Here is a 22146-nt window from a genome sequence, read left to right as displayed (position 1 = left end):
GTGCTGGGTACTGCATCAGGCACTGGGGACCCAAAAGGGAACAAAACAGTATCTCTACTCTAAAAGAAGCTTATATTCTAATTGTGGAGATGCACAGTCAAAATACGAAGTACCATTAAATTTGACTGGGGTTATAGAAGGCTTAGAGGAGCCTGATCTCAGTCTCCAAAGATGAGTAAGTGATATCCAGGTAAAGAAGTTAGGGATGCTTAGGACATGAGAAGAATTGTTCCAGTTAGAAAAAAAAACAGTATATGCACATAAACAAGAGATATGGTAGAGTGTCACATGGTTGGGGAATAAGTTATATAGCTAGACAGTATAATGTGGGTTGAGGTCATAGAAATAAGGGAACAGAGAAATTTCACATGAACCAATAGACTGTCATGCAGCCGTGCTTCACACAGGCTGGAGTATGCATAATTTAGGGATTAGAAAGGTAAGCAGTCCAGAGCAGTTTTAGTAGTATTTTGTTGCCTCTTTCAAAACAAGAGTTTGTTCCCAACCATTATGGTGATTTCATTCTTTGTTTCTATCATATCAGCCAATTACTTTACCCTCCATTCAGTATACCCAGTAGTTTTGGATTACTCAGAGCTTCTGCTTGCACAGTTTCTGTTCACTCAAGAGTTCACAATACAACCCCAAACCTCTCATTTCTATTTCTCTTTTTTTGGTGGGTCAGAGACCCTGGCTTCTTTACCTGGCAAGGGACACAGCTACAGGCAGCTCTGGGCTCATGATACTAACCACTCCATAACCAGCAGGCAAAACTGGTTCTTTCAGCTTCCGTTTGAAAAATCCTAGGGGAAGGACTCAATGACTTAACACTGGCTCATTACCCAGTCCTTAGGCCAGTCTCTGTGATCTACAGAACATGATGTACTATATTTGGCCCAGCTTTAGTCACATGCCTACCCCTGTGGCCAGAGTGGATGAGGTCTGTTCTGCGATAAAAAAGAGTCACAAGAATATTCTGGAGCAATATTGACTCCTTACTGAATAGCTTTCCTTTCCTTCCAATGTATATAAAAGTTCACTACAGTAGCTCACAGAATGACTGGACCAACTCTATGCAAACTGAATCTTTTCTGTATATTTCTGTGAGATATTTTTGAGTGTTTTTAAGTTATTTGGGAGTGTTTTCATACTTGCAGATTGTTACTTCAAGAAAAAGTCAGTAAAGTTGGCTAGTAGCAGGGAAGCTAAAATCCTGAAGAAAATGAGAAAAGACTCAAGTGCAGGTGTTTCTTAATCCTGCCAATACTACACATTAGTGTCCCTTCCCTTGCAGGTCCCTCTGTGCTGACCAGAGTGTGGGTCAGCATGAAACTTGCTACCAACTTCCAGGAATTGTTGGAGCAGGAAAATGTACCATAATCAGTCCTTTTCCCAAAATCACCGGGGGGGGGGGGGGGGGGGGGGGGCGGGGGGGGACTTTGCTTTGATAGAAAAATATTTCAGTATTTAAAATATTGATTGTGGGCAGCCCTGGTGGCACAGCGGTTTAGCGCCGCCTGCAGCCAGGTATGATCCTGGAGACCCGGGATCGAGTTCCACATCAGGCTTCCTGTATGGAGCCTGCTTCTCCCTCTGCCTGTGTCTCTGCCCCTCTCTCCCTCTGTCTCTATGAATAAATAAAATATTTTTAAAAAATAAATAAAATAAAATAATAAAATAAAATAAAATAAAATAAAATAAAATAAAATAAATAAAATAAAATATTGATTGTGAAAGTCTTAGTTCCAGCCTCCTTGGTGCTGGGGCTTCTGAAACATTTGGAATTAAAATGGAGAACAGATGTGAGATAGATATGTATATTTATTTATGTATGCAGAAAATATATCTGGAAAGATACCAAAACTATAAGAAAGCTTGATCAAGGATAGAATATCACTAGGACAAAGGTGTTACAGCAGCAAAAAAAAAAAAAAAGTCAATAGTATTAAATGAAGACTCTTATTTTATGTGCTGTTTATGCTTATTTTACCCATTATTGGATTATATAACACTAAATTCTCAACAATATTGTATGATTATTGCATATTACCATTTTATCCTGAAAGCTTGCTCATAAATGCTAAAATCCTGAATCCTCAACAAATCCACATTAAAATCCATTAACATTATAGGCAGTTTCAAAAAACATTAAGCATTTTTCTTTGAAAATGTAATTCTATTTAGTACTATTTGTGGCAGATTTACCACATGTTTATTGCTACTCCTTTCTAAGACCCAATTAAAAAAAATACATACTAAGTATACAGAGTTATAGATATAAAAAAAATAGAGAAATAGAGAAGACAGTACAATAGGGGATTGCACAGATTCTAACCAAATTTTGGAAGACTGCAGATAGAGCCAGGGTAGTGATAAACTATAGCCTAAAATTGCTGTAGGAGGGATGAAAGCCAATTCACCCTAACAACCCCTTGAAAAGTTAGGACTTAGAAGCACCAGGTGCTACAGAAGGTGGGGGCAGTGCTCTGTTCTAAAAGTGGGATTGTTGAAAGCTTATATGTGCAACATACCCGAGTGCTACACAGCCAGGCAACTGCTACCCCAAAAAAGAAACTAAAGTCTATTCTTGGAAGCGAAAGGCAGGAAAAAAATTAAGTGAAAGGACAGTAAACTTCCAGTCTCCTTTCCTTCCTTACCTGTTCCCAGAACAGTGGCTTCCAAGTAGACGAATGCTAGGTAGGAGATTGGCAATTTCATCCCCAGAGAAAGTGAATGATACAGACAACAACAAAAAAAAAACCTTTACATACATTTATATTATGTCAGTTCTACAACAACGTCCGCATCTCCCTACGTGAAGCCTACTATTTGACAAACCCTCCCATATACCTACCCACACATATATAGTTTCCAATCAATATCTCTTAATATAAACAAATCCAAAGTTCATCGAAATGAAAAAAAATAAGAATAGGGAGAAAAGTCAGTGTAAGAAAAATATTTTAATTACTAGGATTCTTAGGTGACATAAGGTATTATAATTTATAAAACCAGAATAGGATACTATGAAAAACAGCTCTAAAGCCTTAGGAAGTGAAAATTATAACCAAAATAAAGATAAATTTTGGGAAACAAAGTTGAGAAAGTCTTTGGAAAACAAAACAAAACAAAAATAGAAAACAGAAGGGAAACATAGAAGACTTTGGGAGGAAACCAGAAGGTAATAGGGGTTCCAGAAAAAAAAAAAACTGAAAATAGCAGCAAACCTGGGTGGCTCAGTGTTTGAGTGTCTACCTTCTGCTTAAGATATGATCCCGGAGTCCTGAGATTGAGTCTCGCCTTAGGCTCCCCAGAGGGAGCCTGCTTCTCCCTTGCCTATATCTCTGCCTCTCTCTCTGCGCATCTCTCATGAATAAATAAAATCTTTTTTAAAAAATCTGAGAGGGCAGCCCTGTTGGCGCAGTGGTTTAGCGCCGCCTGCAGCCCAGGGCGTGATCCTGGAGACCTGGGATCGAGTCCCACGTCAGGCTCCCTGCATGGAGCCTGCTTCTCCCTCTGCCTGTGTCCCTGCCTCTCTCTTTCTATGTCCCTATGAATAAATAAAAAATCTTTTTAAAAAATAAATAGATAAAAATAAAAATCTGAGAGAGTAAATTATTTGTCCTAGAAGTTTATAACCAACCAACCAATCATGTGAACGCAAGGTCTCAAAAAGTATATCTGCCATGCACTTCTAAGGAACTGCCGGATAAGGTACTCCAGAAGAACAAGAAAAAGAAAGACACACAATTAAAACAGTTAATCCAACATAGAAAAATGTCAAAAGTGAGTTCTAAGACAGAGGTGTGCCCAAAACCTGCTCTCAATTGGAGTAAGAGGAAGTGGGGGCTCAGAGCGAGCTCTCCAGAGGGGAAAAGGGAACTGACTGGTTATCTGTGATGTTTGAGCCTTTGGGAGGAAAAAACTGGTAGTGATACAACAGCTCTAGGTGAACAACTGAAATAATGATCAGTTAGAAGAAAACTATACTGTGGAGGGAAAAGGAGGCAATCATTGGATTCCAAAAAACCAAAGCTACGCTAGGAAGGAATGATTAGAGAATAGTATCTGTCACTGCAATTTTTCATAGACAATAATGTAAACACTAGAAATTATGTTCTAGAATAATAAGAGGAAAAGAAACAGGGGATTGAGAATGCTAAATCACCTCAGATAACAAAAAGTCAATAAAGTCTAAAATTGACTCATCAGAAAATAGAAAAATAAGCATTTTACTAATGCCAGAAAAAGCATCTCAGAAACAAAAAGAAATTGGGAGATGGTTTTCCTGTTAGTACTATTTAATATTTAAATTAAGTAAATGGTTTGATATAAACTAAACATTTTTTTTAATTTTTATTTATTTATGATAGTCACACAGAGAGAGAGAGGGAGGCAGAGACACAGGCAGAGGGAGAAGCAGGCTCCATGCACCGGGAGCCTGATGTGGGATTCGATCCCGGGTCTCCAGGATCGCGCCCTGGGCCAAAGGCAGGCGCCAAACCGCTGCGCCACCCAGGGATCCCAAACTAAACATTTTTTTAAACTAATGTCAAAATACTGATACTATGCAATGGGTGAGTTCCAACTCTTTTAGTCCAATGGAGCAAACACTTTTGTCACAGAATTTTCTCCTGCAAAAATGATCGGGCATTGGAAGCAATGAGAGATACGTGCTTATTTGCAGTTCTCTTAGCCCGAAGAATAAGAATCTTCAAGTTCATGTTCCTTAGTGGATACAAATCTCAAACATAAAGTTTTCCCTAAGAGGAAATCCTGCACTGAGTATCCTGGAGAACCTGGAGAATTAAGATGAACTGGAGTCAAAGGAGGTTGTCTGTGGCCTTTAAAGTCTCACCGCAGTATGAAAACCATCTAAAGATAACTAGACCCGAGGTCACCCGAATCCAGCAGAGTGCTATTTATAGCTGTATGGTAGATCCCAACTTTGTATTCCAGTCATTATATAGTACAGAATTAAAGATCTAGCATAGTTCGAGTTTCTCCTATTGAGATCTAAACTGAATTTTGGATTCAGTAACTAGCCAATGTAAAAAGGAAAAGACTGCCTCTCTCAGAGACCTCAGCTAACCCTTTCTCTATGGTCAGTTAAGTTACCCATGACAAAATCTGCAGGAAAGCTAACCTATGACAGAGCCTCTCACTTATGTTTGCTAGTGTTTTTAAGAGCTGTGGGGTGGCTCATGACCCCAAAGAAGCACTCTCCTGAAGAAAATATTTTTCCAAATTGGAGGCTTCCAAATCTAAGTTAGGCTGCAACAAGCAGGCTATAACATGTATATGACCTTATTTTGTGCATGAATATACTTAATACCATGATATCTTTGGTACTTCTGTTGGAAGAAGGTGCATCTCTACCAAAAGACCAATTAGTGTTCCCATGTTTGTTGCTATGATTCCATGAGATTTTAATCCATTCTGTATCCATTTCCTCCTTTAAGAGTGAGATTGACAGCTAATCTTGAGTCATAATGAGGCAACCTATGCTTTTCACATTTTCCCAAGGGCTGAAGAATTTTCACTAACAGAAGCTCTCTGGTTTTGTACCACAGAAGTCTTCCCAGCAGATTTTGTGGAAAAAAATAATCCAGACTCCTTCCTCTAAAATCAGTTTTCAGAAAAATGTAAAAATGTCTGTCACAAATGGTACATCTCAAGATTTTATATCTAAACCTGAAACTCCCAGGAGCACCATTAGCCATCCATCCTCTCAACACATAATGTACTCTTGGACAACTTGCGTTCCTATCAACTGGGACACTTGAATATTTCAAATGCACATTTCTGGGCCCTACTCAAATTTACTGAATCAGAATTTCTAAAGAGGACCAAGGAATACAATTTTTTCTCTCAACTCAGATCATTCTTTTCCTACATCAACAGAATTCTAATTAGTATTGTGTTGTTTGTGTTTATTTGTCAAAGGTTAGCATGAGATATACACAAAATCTCAGGTGTCTTTTTAATGCTATTGAGAACATTGTCTATTTTATTAGTCAATGTTCTTTGGTATCCATGGAACAAAACCCCTTTCAGATTTCAGAACTAGATAAAAGGTTTTCTCTCCTGTGAACTGGTATGTTTCCTTTATTAGACTAGTTTTTGTCCAATTTGGCTGACCATCTAAATCACCTGGGGAAATTTTTAAACATACACAGCTTCCCAGATTCCATGTAAGACCCATTCATGAGAATCTCCAGGAGAGAGAGGATCCATGGGATACTAATAATTGACCATGTTCAAAAACTGTGCATGGGATGATGTCTATAGATAATTCACCATGATCACTTTTTCCCTTGACTTCCTGGAACCTAGTCTTGAATCCATTTTTCTTGGAATACAGTTCCTTTTTTTTTTTAATATTTATTTATTTATTTATTTATTTGAGAGAGAGAGAGAGAGAAAGAGAGAAAGAGGCAGAGACACAGGCAGAGAGAGAAGCAGGCTCCATGCAGGGAGCCCAATGTGGGACTCCAACCCGGGTCTCCAGGATCACACCCTAGGCTGAAGGCAGTGCTAAACCGCTGAGCCACCCAGGCTGCCCACAGTTCCTTTTTTTTAAAGACTTATTTATTTAAGAAGGGAGAAGAGGCAGAGGGAGAGAGAGAATCCCATAAAGACTCCTGGTGAGAGCCCAACTTGCTCTATCTCACAACTCTGAGATCATGACCTGAGCTGAAATCAGGAATCAGAGGCTTAACCAACTGAGGCACCAGGCACCCCAGAATTCAGTTCATTAATATAATTATTCTCCTTTTCTTTCTCCCATTTTATTACTTGTCTCAGTATTTTTTTAATGAATTTCAACTTCAGAGGAAATAGTTTATAATAACATTGTCCTTTGGACCAGCACATTCCTTGCAAGAGCATTTAAGCCTAAAATAAATCAGTTATTAGGATTATAGAATTTAAAAATTTCATCATTCAGTCCAGGTTTTATGGAGGCTTCACAGGAAATTACTGTTTGAAAAACACTCTGAAAATCATTGTTATTAAATGCCATATACATAATTAAGCTCCCAATCCCCTTTCAGCCTATTGCTATGGGTACTCCCAAGACTAAATAACATTGTTCTTCTTTTATTTACCACCTCAAAGATCTAATCCATTTTAGTGGTGTTAACTATTATCATGCTGAACAATTTCCAGATGTATGCTTGAGCTTGAATCATTCACCAAAGCCCCAGGCCTAAATCCTTTGCTAACTGCAGAAACTCTTCATTTGGCTGTCTCCCAAAGACCACACATCAATGTGTAGAAACTCAATGCAATCCACAGTTTCACATTCCTGATTACTATCCTCTCCCAACTTACCCTTTGGGTAAATAGCATCACCATTCTTCTACACCTCAAGCTGAATTAGTCCTTGGTCACTCAGGTCTATTAATTCTCACTCCACTTAGCAGAGCAGTATTTGTGCTGTAATTTGAAGATGTAGATGCAATCTGAAAACCAAAGAAAATGCCAGTGGTTATGAGTGATACTCAGAAGGAGCGAAAAATTGCCTAGGGAATAAAAGTGACTTGTTTCACAGGGACAAAACTAAACATTTGCCACAGTCTCAGGGACAGAGCCCTTTCTCTTTCCCCATGCTCAGTGCTTATGCCTCAAACCAAAATAAACTACTAACTGATTTCCCCCTATATAACCTATTCTTGTTTCTATTCATCATGGTAATGGTCATACTGGTAATGGTTTAGAAATAGTATTTGTCCAGGGATCCCTGAGTGGCTCAGCAGTTTAGCGCCTGCCTTCGGCCCAGGGCGTGATCCTGGAGTCCTGGGAGAGAGTCCCACATGGGGCTCCCTGCATGGAACCTGCTTCTCCCTCTGCCTGTGTCTCTGCCTCTCTCTCTGTGTCTCTCATGAATAAATAAAATCTTTAAAAAAATAGTATTTGTACAATCAATTCTTCATCTATAGAAAACAAATGATAAAAAAAAATAAATAAATAAAAAAAAAAAAAGAAAAGAAAACAAATGATAACAGTACCTAACTCAATTAGTTGTTATGAGTATTAATTATCCATAGTGTTTAGCACAGTGGTTGGTACCCAATAAATATTAGTTTATATTATTTTGTTGTTATTGTTAACAGAATATTCACTTATTATTTCACTTTGATTTATACCAATTAATCTCCACAAAACAATGTATTCTCTAGTAAAATCTTGCATAAGATTATGATTTTTTTTAATTTTTATTTATTTATGATAGTCACAGAGAGAGAGAGAGAGGCAGAGACACAGACAGAGGGAGAAGCAGGCTCCTTGCACCGGGAGCCCGACGTGGGATTCAATCCCGGGTCTCCAGGATCGCGCCCTGGGCCAAAGGCAGGCGCTAAACCGCAGCGCCACCCAGGGATCCCAGATTATGATATTTTATAAAGTAAAATACACATTCTTCATCTTGGGAATTAAAATCTAATGGTTGTAAAATCTTAAGCTATTTTGCTGAACCTCTGTTTCCTTATTTTAAGTAGGAAGAACACTGGGTTCTAGGTTGAAATGAGGTTAGAATTAATGTACATCAACAGCACCTGGGAAGCTGCAACAAATTACATACTTTTTGGTTGTTCTCATCTGTGCTGTAAGTTTTGTCTTAGAGCACACAGGCTGATTAAAATAAGGAAACAGGTCCAAAGGATCCTTGGCTACCACCCCAGGACCTTGATTCTACTAGGCACCAAGCCATCAACCATTTTTGGTGGCTACAAGATATCAACTCAGTTCAACTAGTCACAAATTCCCTGAAGCAGAAGGCCTTCTAATGTTAGAGACCCCTTAGGAAAGCATTTTGCACAGTAAGATGCTTTCATTAGTTCATTCTCAAGTGAGAGTGACCTACTAGGTAGCCTCCCTGGCAGATGTAATTGTCCAATTATTTTATGAAGAATCCCCCAAGTCTGCTGCTATGATTTGCATGTGACACTCTCCCCAGGAACCGCTTACCTACTACCATCTTCCTGTCTGTTCCTGAGAACTAGGACCCTCCTAAAAGCATAACAAATTCCAAACTAAGACCCTCTCTTCTGTGTCTGCCAAAGACACCCCCAGAATCCTCAGCCATTGCCTCAAACACAAGTCACTCCATCCTCTCTTACTCTCATTCACTCATATTCATGCTGCTGCTGGATTTTTCTCCCCTGATCTAACCACTTCCTGCTGTTCCTCTACCCCTAGAACTTATACACCATGTTCCCTGGAGTTCCTGTGGTGGTTCATTCTTATTTGTCCAACACCCCTTTTTCCACACCTACTAATTAACTCACCCTCGCCACAGGGAAAAGCCCGTGACCAAAATGAGTGACCAAAAATTGACCCAGTGATCATGCTCCCAAGCCAGATGAGTCTAGGTATCTCTTTGGGATTATTCTGACAGAACTTCCAAGTGGCCATGTTCTCTGCCGTGTAAATACAGTCCATTTACCTTGTAAGGGAAGAATGAAGCAAGCTGAAACAAAAGACAGGAAAAAAAAGGAGATATGCTGAGCGTCCCTATGATGTCAAATGCCTGGTTCTAGTATCTTTCTTTTTTTAAGATTTTTATTTATTTATTCCTGAAAGACACACAGAGAGAGGCAGAGACACAGGCAGAAAGAGAAGAAGGCTCCCGGCATGGAGCCTGATGTGGGATTCGCTCCCAGGACCTTGGAATCACAACCTGAGCCAAAGGCAGATGCTCAACTACTGAGTCATCCAGGTGCCCCTGGTTCTAGTTTCTAAGATCCACAATGCACTCCAGTTCCCGAAGCTTTTTTTTTTTTTCACTCTGTTAACTTTTAGCCCAATATATCTTCTTTTCAGTCACTTGCAACTGAGAAAATCATGACTAACATAATCCATTCCATTACAAACAAACTCCCCTACATCCTCAACTGTTACACCAAACATTCCCTTCACCAATTGCTATGACTCTATCATAGCCCTCCCTTCAAACTACCAATTTCCTTCAGCTCTCTTAGGTGCGGCTGACAATCCCCTCCCTTTCCAAACCATTACAGTGCCACCCTACTCCTGAGAAACCCCTGCTCCTTCAGCCATCTTTCCCTCCACCCTTACTGCCATTAGTCTCCTCATTCATTCATTCATCCAGAAAAGGATTCTGGCTCCCAGTCTTCCTTGCTCCTCTCCTGATCTCATCACCCGTGTGGGAGAACCTCCATTCATGGCCATGACTGCCTTGTCTCTACTGACCTCTTCTCCTTCCTTTCAGTGTGAAAACTGGTGTCCCCTTCTATGTAAATGTAATCCTCTACTTATGTTCTGGTAGATCCCAAACCACAGAGACCTCAGTCCATCATTCCCACCTCTTCCCATCTCTCCAGTGTCTTCAGCCTCTCCCTCTCATCCTTCCCTCTTGTCATCTAAACATGCGCAGTTGTCACATCATTCAAAAGCAAATGCAAGGGGCACCTGGGTGGCTCAGACAGTTATGTGTCTGCCTTTGGCTCAGGTCATGATCTCAGGGTCTTAGAATGGAGCCCAGCATTGGGATCCCTGCTCAATGGGAAGTCTGCTTCTCCCTGTCCCTCTGCTCCTCCCTGGGCTTGTGGGCTTGTGCGTGTGTTCTCTCTCTCTCTCAAATAAATAAAATCTTAAAAAAAAAAAGCAAACACAAAACCTAATCGACTCATTTTTTCCTCTTTAGTTACATATTCTGCTCTCTCTTCCTCTTCAAAGTTAAACTTATTGGAAGCATTTACATTCTCATTTCCATATCTTCACTTTGCACCCCTCTCTGAAACTGATCTCTCTTCTACCAGAGAAGCTTTGATTCAGGCCCTTGATGTGTTAAATAAAGCAAGATTAAATAAAGTGGAATAAGCTATAGGCTAAAGGAGAGAAAGTCATCTGAAACTAATGATGTATTATATGTTGGTTAATTGAATTTAAATTAAAAAAATAACAAAAGAGAGAAAGTCTACGCTGAGTCCCTCAAGCTTCTAGAGTCAGAAGATCACAGTTCTAGCCCTGGTGGCACACAGGAATAGTCTAGGTGGGTCACAGACTTTCATAACCATTACCAGCCAGCTCTCCCTCAATGGCCATATCCTCCAGGTGGATGTGTCGTCTCTTGCCAGGCTTTCCTACTAGCAGCAACACTGCATTATAAATTTGGCTTACAGTTTCCAGAGCAGTAAAATTTATACTCAAGGAAATTACATAATCTCCAACTATTAATGGAGTGAATTTGCTTCCTCATAGAAATATAATTTCTTGGGATGCCTCAGTGGCTCAGCGGTTGAGAGTCTGCCTTTGATTCAGGGCATGATCCCGGAGTCCTGGGATCGAGTCCCACATCGGGCTTCCTGCATGGAGCCTGCTTTCTCCTTTGCCTATGTTTCTGCCTCTCTCTGTGTGTCTCTCATGAATAAATAAATAAAATCTTTTAAGAAAAAAAAATAAGGCAGCCTGGGTGGCTCATCGGTTTAGCACCGCCTTCGGCCCAGGGCATGATCCTGGAGACTGGGGATCCAGTCCCACGTTGGGCTCCCTGTATGGAGCCTGTGCCTTGTCTCTGCCTCTCTCTCTCTCTCTGTCTCTCATGAATAAATAAAATCTTTAAAAATATATAAATAAATAATTTCTTCCGTACAATATGAATGGAATTTTATATTTTAAAAACTTACTGTAAATGATGTAACAATGGCATGTAAACAGATCAATGACCTGCTTTCAAAAAAAGAAATGTGCTGTGTTTCTATCAGGACAGAATTATCCCCTGGAATGGATTAGGTTGATACTCATTGCTCTCTAGAAGTTGAGCATCTTCCTGGGAAGTGAAGCTCCTGGAGGAGTACTTACATGAAATAAGAATGAGTTTAGCAGGGCACCTGGGTGGCTCAGTCGGTTAAGCATCTGCCTTCAGATCAGATCATGATCCCAGAGCTCTGGGACTGAGTCTTGCATCGGGCTCCCGGCTCAGCAGGAAGTCTGCATCTACTGGTCCCTCTGCCCCTCCACACTGCTTGTGCACAGGCTCTCTCTCTCTCTCTCGCAAACAAATCTCTAAAAAAAAAAAAAAAAAAAAAATGAGTTTAGCAAACAAATTACTAGCCTTGTGATTTGGGGCAAATTACTTAACCTCTCTCAGCCTCAGTTTCCCCATTTTTAAATTATAATTGTAACACCTATTTCATAAGGTTTTTGTGAAGACTAAATGCTACAACCTGTGTGAAAGCAAAATACCGGTAGGATGTGGTAGGCATGCGGTGCGCATGCAACAAATAGCTCCTCACTCTTCATCCTTTTGGCATCTAGGAGAGGTTGAAATATCACAGTCCCATTTTCGTTCTCACTTTTATCAGGCACCTTCTTGCATTTTACTCTCACATCATCTCACAAGTTTTTCATCCTCATATAGGTCTTAGATGGCCAACTAGAGATAACCCCTTCTAGGGCAAAGATACTCTTTCTGTTTCTTTCATATTTCTAACTAGAGTAACCCTGTGCCAAAGATTTTATAATCTGCCTTTTGTCCTTTTCTAAATCATTGAACATATCCTGAGTACCCCAAGATTTGAGGGCCAAAGCTACATTTGCCAAAAAGTCACTTATCCAGAATGTGGTTACTGTACACCATGCAGTACTGCAATCAGCACTGTGCTGAACACACGATGGCCTCCAGGGTGGGACATACCTGAGCACCCAGTGTGTTTAAAAGAAGCCTCCAGAGCCCCAAGGACCTTGGTAAGACCACTTTCCCCACTACCATGACCCACCCTGAGAGGATTCAATGGCAGTCACCCCTTCTTATCAATCCTAAAAAGGAAGTTAAAATTAGAAGAGATTCCCTGCTTCTCCTTAAAAGATCATCAGGATAATTCCACTATGAATTAGAACATTTTCTACCTTGGTACCCTCTAGAAGCAAACCTCCAGTGTCATCCACTGTCTCCAACTTCTCTTCCCCAAATGACTCTATTCATCCCTTTAATGATTTCAACTAAAAGCCACCCTCCTGGCCTCTCAACCCTTCTACTTTACCCCCTAGGGCCCCAGCTGTGTCATCTGCCAAATCCTCCACACCTTCTACCACTTACTGAATATCTTCTTCACCTTCATACTAAGAAACCTGGCTACAGCTCTAACTGAAAACTGAAACCTGCTTTCCTTCATGCCTTGTCAAGAGGTGGCTGTTTCTTCCCTCCCACTCCTTACATACCACAGAGCCCAGGGGTGGAGTGGGTGTTTTTCATGAGCCTTATGGTTGATGACAGTTTTCCTCCCTTGCTGAAAAATGCCAGCTCTTTTGGAAGCCCATGCCCTCCAAATATACCACCCACTATCCCCCTGTGGCAATCAGCTACTAAACTCTGACTCCTCTTCATTTATGTCAGACGTTAGCACCTGGCTCATTCCCTGGCTCCCTTCCCATCCTATCCCTTCAGTCATTCTTGGTGACTGAACTTCCATGTGAAGTGTGGCACCCTAGCCTTAAACTATTAAGCTTAACTCCTCACTTCTGCTGCATTCCTCCTCCATCCACCACAGCACACCCTCCCTTCATCGTGCCCTTACCATTTCATGGCCAATGACTGCACAACTCACTCTCAGCATCTCACTCCCCTACCCCTTCCTTCTCAACAAATGAGTCTCACTCTAACTATCCTCAACCCCATGGGCACCCCCCCATTCAGAGGCCCTAGCACTGTTTCTCTGTCCTCTGCATCTGTCAGAGAACTGGCAAGAAATAGATGGCATGTTCAGAAGGATTTAGCTGGAGAGTGTTTAATGAAGGGCCTGTTCACAGAGAAGTGGGCAGGTGGGGGGAACAAAGTTCCCAATGATTAGGAATGTGGGAAGCCATGACCACCAACAGCCTGAAGAGCCCAGGAAGAGCTGGAACAGTGAGAAAAAGGCTATCTGAAAGGGGCTATGACCACAGGAAAACACAGCCACTGCCAGAAGAAGTAAGGCAAGGAGGAATCAAGGAACAATAAATCCCCAAAACTCTCCTCTGACTTTTGGCTAGTGCCTTCCCTTGGCCAAACTCAATGAGAAGTCAGAGGGCAAGGGAGCCTCAGGGGTGCAGTCTGCAGAGGTTTGCCTTTTACAGCAGAAAAGGGTGGATTGTAGGCTGGAGGGTAATAGAGGATTAGAGCACAACCACCCCTCACAGCATTCACTCCATTAGCCCTGCCCTCATCTGCATATATCCTCAACATCCTTGCCCCTCTGTCATACTGGCTTGGCAAAACCCAGCTCTCTGCCTCCTCTTCCCCTGGATCCAAGCATGGGGTGTGACTGGAGACAAGTCTCAATTAGAATTTATGTCCCCAAGTCTCAAGGAGGCTCTGCTGTTTGATTATGTTCCCCCAATCCATTCACCCTCCCACAGTTTTACACCATCCTCTCTTCAAACTCCATTGTACTATACCCACTCCTGATGATTTCAGTTCATATTTTACTGAGAAAACAGATGCAATCAGAAGATGTACAAAATACAACTGAATTATCATAGACTTAAATGTAAAAGCTAAAACTATTAAGTTCTTAGAAAAAAATGCAGGAGTAAATCACTGTCTTCTTGCATTAAGCAATGATTTCTTAGGACATAAAGAAAAAGTGATAAAAGAGAACAGATAAATTGGGCTTCATCAAAATTAAAAACTTTTGTGCTTCAAAGGACACCATCAAGAAAACAGAAAGACAAATAGACTGAGAGAAAATATTTTCCAATCATGTATCTGATAAGGGACATGTATCTGGAATATATTTTAAAAACTCCTAACTCAATAAATTTTTTAGAAAAATAACCCAACATATATAAGCAAAGGATTTGAAGAGACATTTCTCCAAAAATATACAAATGGCTAGTGATCACATGAAAAGACTACTAATCAACAGCATTAGTAGGGAAATGCAAGTCTAAGACACAATAAGACACATAACTCATTGGGATGGAGAAAAGTAAACAAACAGAAAATAACAAATGCTGGCAAGGATGAGTAGAAACTGGAATCCTCGGACATTGCTAGTGGGATTGTAAAATGGTGCAGCCCCTTTGAAAATCAGTCTGACAATTCCTCAAAAAGTAAAACATAAAGTTGCCATATGACCAGCAATTCTAGATATATACCCAAAAGAATTGAAAACAAGAGTCCATATAAAACTTATACACTAAGGCTCACAGCAGCATTGCTCACGATCATCAAAAGGTGGAAATAAACTGAATGCCTATCAACTGATAAATGGATAAATAAGGTGTGATATATCCATATGATGGATATTATTTTTGCACATAAAAAGGAACGAAATACTGATTCATGCTATAATATGGATGAACATCAAAACCCTCACTTATCTCAAGTGAAAGAAACCAGTCACAAAAGTCCACAATTCTATATATATGAAATGCCAGAACAGGCAAATCTAGAGAGACAGAAAGATCAGTGGTTGCCAAGGGCTGCCAAGCCTGCGAGGGAAAATGGAGAGTGAGTGGTAATGCGCACAGGATTTTTTGGAGGATGATAAAAATGCTCTAAAGTTAGAATATGGGGATAGCTGTGCAACTTTGTTAATGTACTAAAAACAACCAAACCATACACTTGAAATGGGTGAACTCTGTGATATAAATTATAAAAAATTTAAAATTTTAACTTCCAATTTTAAAATTTGTTTTTTTTAAAAAAAATACGGTTGAATCCCAAGAGACAGAATGCCTAGATCAGTCATAGAAGTCAGCAAAGGTTTCAAGAAAATCACGCATGAATGAGACTTGAAGGAACAGTGGGAGTGCGCTGGGTGTATGCAGAGGACAGGAGAAAACATTCCAGACAGAAGGAGCAGCAGGCATAAAACTGTCGGGAGCATGGGAAGAGAGCGTGATCTACAATATATAGTATGTGGAGTTGGAAATGTTGCACTAAGAGATTGGGTTTGAGCCTGTCTGGGTAGGCAGGGGCCAAATCATGAAGAGCTATTTAGTTCTGCTAGCCTTCCATGAAGGAAAAGGAAAGCCACAAAAAATGTTGAACCTGTTAGATGCATCATTCTGATGTAAAAACTGAAAGGTGATTTGGAGGTAAGTGAAACTAGTAATCATTTGACCAGAAAGGAGAAGAGTAAGAGCGAATATGTAGAAAGCCCTAACTCTCTACTAAGCACTTTCCTGGAATCATCTCATGTAATTTGCATCGCACTTAATTACAATCGTCTCCTCTTTATGGATGACAGCTGCGTGGCTTGGTCCCCTGCCTCCTTCAGGTCTTCAGGTAAATGTAACTTCTCCATGTTTTCCCTATTCCCTTTGCTTTATTTTTCTCCAGGACCCTCATCTCAATTTAACGTTTCACTTTTGGTTTTTTTTTTTTTTTACTATTATTCATGAGAGACACACACACACAGAGAGAGAGAGAGAGAGAGAGGCAGAGACACAAGCAGGCTCCGTGCAGGGAGCACGACGTGGGACTCGATCCCAGGTCTCCAGGATCACGCCCCGGTCTGAAGGCGGCGCTAAGCCGCGGAGCCACCGGGGCTGCCCAACATGTTTCACTTTTTAAACCCTGTTTAAAGATCCTCTCCCTTCTCTAGAATGAAAGCTCCTAAGAACAGGCTAATTTGACATTTTTGTTCAGTTCGGTATCCCCAATGCCTAGCATATGGGTAGACGCTCAATATTCTTTGAATAAATGAAGAGATAAATAAAGAAGGAAATCGAGTCTCATTAGAGGTCAAGTAACTTGTCCACCGTCATTCAGGGTAATAAGCGACAGAAGTCTGACTCAAAAACCCATCGTCTTAAACCACTCTGCAGTTCGGCGGAGTCGTAAAATCGTAGGCAAAATGCAAGTCCCTCCCCGAGGCTGTCAGTGGTAAGGGGGGGGGGGTTAAAATTACCCGAGTGTGATGATAGTTCGGAAGTGGAAGGATGCTGGAAGGTATCAGTCCAGAATGACTGGTTTCTAGGTTTGGCAAATGGGTAAACAGTGGTGCAATTTAAGAGAAGGAATACAAAGCGGTCTTGGTCTAGGCAGAAAGATGAGAGAGGAAGATCTGTCTCGTCCACAAACCGTTTTCTTTTCTTTTCTTTTTTTTTTTTTTTTTAACAAGCTCTCTAGATTACTAAGAAGTGTTGTTAATAAGTATCAAGCAAGTAAACCCAAACTAATCCTGGCTGTCTTCGGTGAGACGCAGGGAGGGATGGGGATGGATGGATGAGGCTAAGTAGGAAGTGTAGGAAGTGTTTTTGTGTGTGTGTGTGTGTGTGTTTTCCAGAAAGTAGTTCAAGCTTTAAACAGATAGTTTTGGTGTTTGTTTTCTAGGGTTGTTTTGTTGCCGTTGCTTTTTAAGTCCCCAAGAGTGTTTAAAATAACCCTGAAGTTGACTTTTGAGATGCCAAACCTGAAGAATGCACCTTGCCCTTGTGTAGTTAGGCTGCAGCCATAGGTTTGGGTTCCCTCGATGGCGCTTCTGGCTCACCAGGGACACCCCGGCTCAGCGTGGCCAGGAGGGCGCGAGGGGACGCCCGGGGCCACGCACGCCACAGCACGCGGCCCCCCGCGGCCCCCGCCTGTTAACTACGCGCAGGAAGCTCGCGCCTCAAACGACTCCCAACCTCCACGGCGGAGCCCAGGAGCCGAGCTGCCGAGCGGAGCGGTGGGCGCGCCGCTGCGATTCCCCACCCAGGCCGGCCGTGGGCCGACGGCCTCCGGTCCCCAGGGGGCGCTGTGGGCTCGCAGGGGCGACCCCGGCACGAGCGAGCGCCGTCTCCCTGGTGCGCATGCTCACCCCCGCTGTGGGCTTGCCTCTTTTTTTTTTTTCCCCTTTTTTTTTTTTTTTTTTCCGGGCGGCCCCGGCGGCTGCGTACTGGCTGTGGGATGGGAAGTGAAGCCCCAGCGAGCGGCAGCGGCGGGGCGGTGAGGAGCAGCCAGGGGGAGGCGGCGGCGGCGGCGGCGGCAGCCAGTCTGTGAGCAGCTGGAGAGCGGCGCCGGGGACGAGCACCTGCAGGCACGGGCGGCGGCCTCGCCATGGCGATTCGCAAGAAGAGCACCAAGAGCCCCCCCGGTCCTGAGCCACGAATTCATCCTGCAGAATCACGCGGACATCGTCTCCTGTGTGGCGATGGTCTTCCTGCTGGGGCTCATGTTCGAGGTGAGTCCGCCCCGCGCCTCAACCGCCCGCCCGCCCGCCCGCGCCTCCCCCGGCTGCCGGCCTCGGCGCCTCGGCCCGGGACGGGGGGAGGTGCGGGCCTGCCCTGCCCGGCCCTGCCCGGCCCTGCCCGGCCCTGCCCGGCCCTGCCCGGCCCCGCCGCGCCCCGCGCCCGCCCCGGGATGCCGAGCCCCGGCAGGCCTGGCCGCCCCCCGGGCCGCCGCGCACACCCCGCCCCCGCCCCCGGCCGGTCCGCGGCCCCTCACGTCGGCCGCGCCGCGCAGTTCCTGGTTCCCGCGAAGGGTTACGTGGCAGCCGGCGAGGGGCCGGCGGCGGCGGGGGCGGCCCCGGAGCTGACGAGCTGACGAGCTGACGAGCTGGCTGCGGGCGGGCGGGCGCCGAGTGCGTGGGGCCGGCGAGGGCTGGAGACCCGAGCAGGCCGGGCCTCGCGGGCGGGCGGGCGGGCGGGGGTCCCCGGAGGCCCCGGCTGGGATGCGCGCGGGGCACACGCCGCGGGCGCCCGCTCCCTCCGTGCAGGGCGGTGGCCGCGGGCCGCGGGCGGTCGCCACGAGTCCGGCGCGCCCGATTGTCTGCACTCTTCTCCCCCACCGGCGCTACCGCCACTTCGCGAACTTTTCTTTCTTTTTTTTTTTTTTTTCTTTTTTTTCCTTTTTTGCCGTGCTCTCGCGTTTCCCGTGAAGCCACAGGGTCTGAGCCGTGAATCCAGCTTCTCAACAGCCGTGCCAAGAAGCCTGAGCGATTCTCTTTTCGTTCCGACAAGTAGGAGACGATGGAAATATGTCAGGAGTGTGTAAATTCTCTTCCCACAGATCTCGTATTTTGATGACTTCTTTCACAGCTGTTGAATGTGGGTGATAAACTTTGCAAGGTGAACGTGTACGGAGCATCCTACGGGTTTTCTTTCCCTCGCTCCTCGGTACACACGCCCCATTCCTGATCTTTTCCTTTTTAATGTTTCTGTGTATAGACGCTGTGCCCCCATCAGATACACTAATTATTTTTTTAAGATTTATTTATTTATTTACTCATGATAGACGCAGAGAAAGAAAGAGGCAGAGACACAGGCAGAGGGAGAAGCAGGCTCCATGCAGGGAGCCCGACGCGGGACTCGATCCTGGGACTCCAGGATCGCGCCCTGGGCCAGAGGCAGGCGCTAAAACCGCTGAGCCACCCAGGGATCCCCTACACTAATTATTTTACTTATGTATTCCTTGTCTCCCTCCTCCTGGGATGTAACTTCAGTGAGGCCAGAGGCTTTGAAGTTTTATTACTCTGTTTGTAGTGCCCAGAATAGCACCTGGTACATAGTAGGTGCTTAAAAAAACATTTGTTGGATGAGTTGGGTTAAAAATTCTTTTTTTTGGGGGGGGGGGGGTTAAAAATTCTTAAGAAAAACCAGTAGGGGAACCCTGGGTGGCGCAGCGGTTTGGTGCCTGCCTTTGGGCCAGGGCGCGATCCTGGAGACCCGAGATCGAATCCCACGTCGGGCTCCCGGTGCATGGAGCCTGCTTCTCCCTCTGCCTGTGTCTCTGCCTCTCTCTCTCTCTCTGTATGACTATCATAAATAAATAAAAAAAATATTAAAAAAAAAAAGAAAAACCAGTAGAATGCGGCAGCCAGTGACAGCCGAATACGATTTTTAATGAATAAAATGAGTAGAATTTTTTTTTGGGGGGGGGTGGCTGTATTAACTACGTATTCCTGATTTTTCTTTTTTTTATTGGAGTTCAATTTGCCAACATATGGCATAACACCCAGTGCTCATCCCGCCAAGTGCCCCCCCCCTCAGTGCCGGTCACCCAGTCACCCCAACCCCCCCACCCACCTCCCTTTCCTTGCCAACATATGGCATAACACCCAGTGCTCATCCCGACAAGTGCCCCCGCTCAGTGCCCGTCACCCAGTCACCCCAACCCCCCCGCCCACCTCCCTTTCCACTACCCCTTGTTCATTTCCCAAAGTTAGGTGTCTCATGTTCTGTCACCCTCACTGATATTTTCACTCATTTTCTCTCCTTTCCCTTTATTCCCTTTCACTAATTTTTATATAACGAATAGAATTTTTAACTGGAGTCCCTGTGGGTTTTATAAATGTTATTAGGTAGTATAACATTTTAGTTTGCTTTGTTTCTCTTCTAATAGGCTTTTCTGGATCTAGACAGATGCTTTTAATTCCTGGCAGTGTCATTTATTCCACTTAATCCACTGCTAACGAGGTAGTAGATATGGTCGAAAAGAAGGTAGAAAAGAACTAACAAATGTCCCACGTTTTTTAGGCTGGCCCTGAGCTACTTACCTATTGGGTGACCCAAGTCTAAGCCTCAGTTTTTCAATGTAAGGAAATAACAGCACCTGTAGTATTCTCACAGCCGTTGTCGTGTTACAAGGATCAGATAATATGGTGTGACTGCATCTGATGACTGTTTAAAGTACTCTATGACTGTATGATATGAAGAATACAATTCTAAACATTTGGACTCACTTTTTGAATTTTGTATTTATATGTACTTTCTGTTTTGATATTAGAAGTAATACCTGTATATGTACAGCCTATTTAACAGTTTTGTAAAACTTGTTATAACCCATCTCCACATGGTAAGAATTCCTGACTTTAAAAATATAATTTAAGAATAATATAACCTGCAGGGTATATTTGCAATGTTTTGAATGAAATGGAATGTAAATCAGAAATCCTGATACTTAGAAATGGTGTAACTTTACTTTTATGTAAAAGATTTCACAATCTCTTAGCATATTTCTAGGGAAGTTCACCATCTATACCTTGCCTCACCTGTCAACGATTTTTTTTTTTTTAAGATTTTATTTTATTTGTTTAATTGGGGGTGGGAGGCAGCAGCGGGGAGGAGCACGCAGACTCTCCACTGAGCGAGGAGCCAGCCATTGGGCTCGGTCTCCCAACCCTGAGGTCTTGACCTGAGCCAAAATCGAGACTGAAATACTTATTCGACAGAGCCACCCAGGCGCTCCATGTCAGTTATTTTTTTTTAATAGCAAGTGGATTTTTGCCTCTACGTAAATCTGTAAAATTTATAAATCTAAATAGACCTAACAGAGATCTAAATAGAAGTTTATAGTTCAAAAGAGAATGTTAAAGTAATACACAGAAGAGGGAAGTTTGTGCAAGTTGTACATTTCTCTTACCATATGTTGAAGTTTTAGGATTTGAATTCATGCTATCTACATATTGGAAAAACCTGACAAAATTAATTTTATTTAGTTTTTTAAAATAATTGTTACTGAATCTCAAAAGTGATACAACTATAGAATTAGAGTATTTGTGTTAGAATAATAGAGAAGTTGATTTTTTTGCAGTAGAACCTGTTAAACCTTTTGTGTAAATATATTGAGAAAATGTGAGCAGATTTACCAAGAAATTGACAAAGCAGTAACGGATACTGTATTACTAGCCAAAATGAAAAATCAATATAAATATACTGTAGAAGCATTAGATGCTATAGCTAAAGGGATCCATATTCACGTTAGGGCTCTGCAGCTTGCACACTGGGTAACCTCGGGCAGATTTAACTTCTCAGAACTTGGGTCCTTTCTGTAAAACAGAGCTCATTTTGTTACCCTGAGAATTAAATTAACTAATAATGTGTATCATGACTTTAGTTCCATGCTTGGTTTGCAGGAGCCATGCCATGAATAGTAGCTATTACTATTCATTAGATATTTTATCAAAGTTGAAAATAGAAGACAGCATTTTTATGTGAGAGAAGAGTCCTATCAGGTTAGCTTCTAAAGAGATTATGTGTAAAAAGGTTGATAAGGAAGTAGTCTGTTTTGAAGAAATCTAAGTTTAATTTCCCGGAAACTTCATGTTATCAAGAATTGCTTGTTAATTTTGAAATCATGGTTTTAGTACAGTCAGTATCTGTCCACATAATGCAAATCATGGTCTTTAGTTAATGGCTCCATATTTGAGTTGGGAAAACTCGAGCATTTGGAAAATAGAGGGGTGTTTGGGAATCCAACTGAGGATAAGAGGA

General features: G+C 42.7%; 2 protein-coding genes across 5 annotated transcripts in view; one reads left to right on the top strand and one right to left on the bottom strand.

The window, feature by feature from the left end:
* The window catches only part of XKR9 (XK related 9), an 85265-nt gene extending 73241 nt beyond the window's left edge, over window positions 1–12024 (bottom strand). For 2 of the 4 annotated variants that reach the window (XM_025477965.3, XM_049103805.1), the window contains exons 1-2: window positions 11827–12024; window positions 7336–7466 (exon numbers count right to left, since the gene is read on the bottom strand). The gene's annotated coding sequence lies outside the window, so the exon portion shown is untranslated. Of the gene's footprint in view, window positions 1–7335; window positions 7467–9290; window positions 9473–11826 lie in introns of all 4 variants that reach the window. The other 2 variants (XM_025477963.3, XM_049103806.1) reach the window with 2 other exon arrangements.
* A 5803-nt stretch (window positions 12025–17827) lies between these two features.
* Window positions 17828–22146, top strand: part of TRAM1 (translocation associated membrane protein 1) — a 34037-nt gene continuing 29718 nt past the window's right edge. The window contains 2 exon segments of the mRNA XM_025477960.3: window positions 17828–18022; window positions 18024–18116. Coding sequence (XP_025333745.1) covers window positions 17993–18022; window positions 18024–18116 — 123 coding nt within the window. The 5' untranslated portion in view covers window positions 17828–17992.

This window comes from Canis lupus, chromosome 29 (genome assembly GCF_003254725.2).
Source record: "Canis lupus dingo isolate Sandy chromosome 29, ASM325472v2, whole genome shotgun sequence".
Classification (NCBI taxonomy): domain Eukaryota; kingdom Metazoa; phylum Chordata; class Mammalia; order Carnivora; family Canidae; genus Canis; species Canis lupus.
Note: the sequence above shows the minus strand (reverse complement) of the source record. Positions and strands in the feature narration are given on the sequence as shown.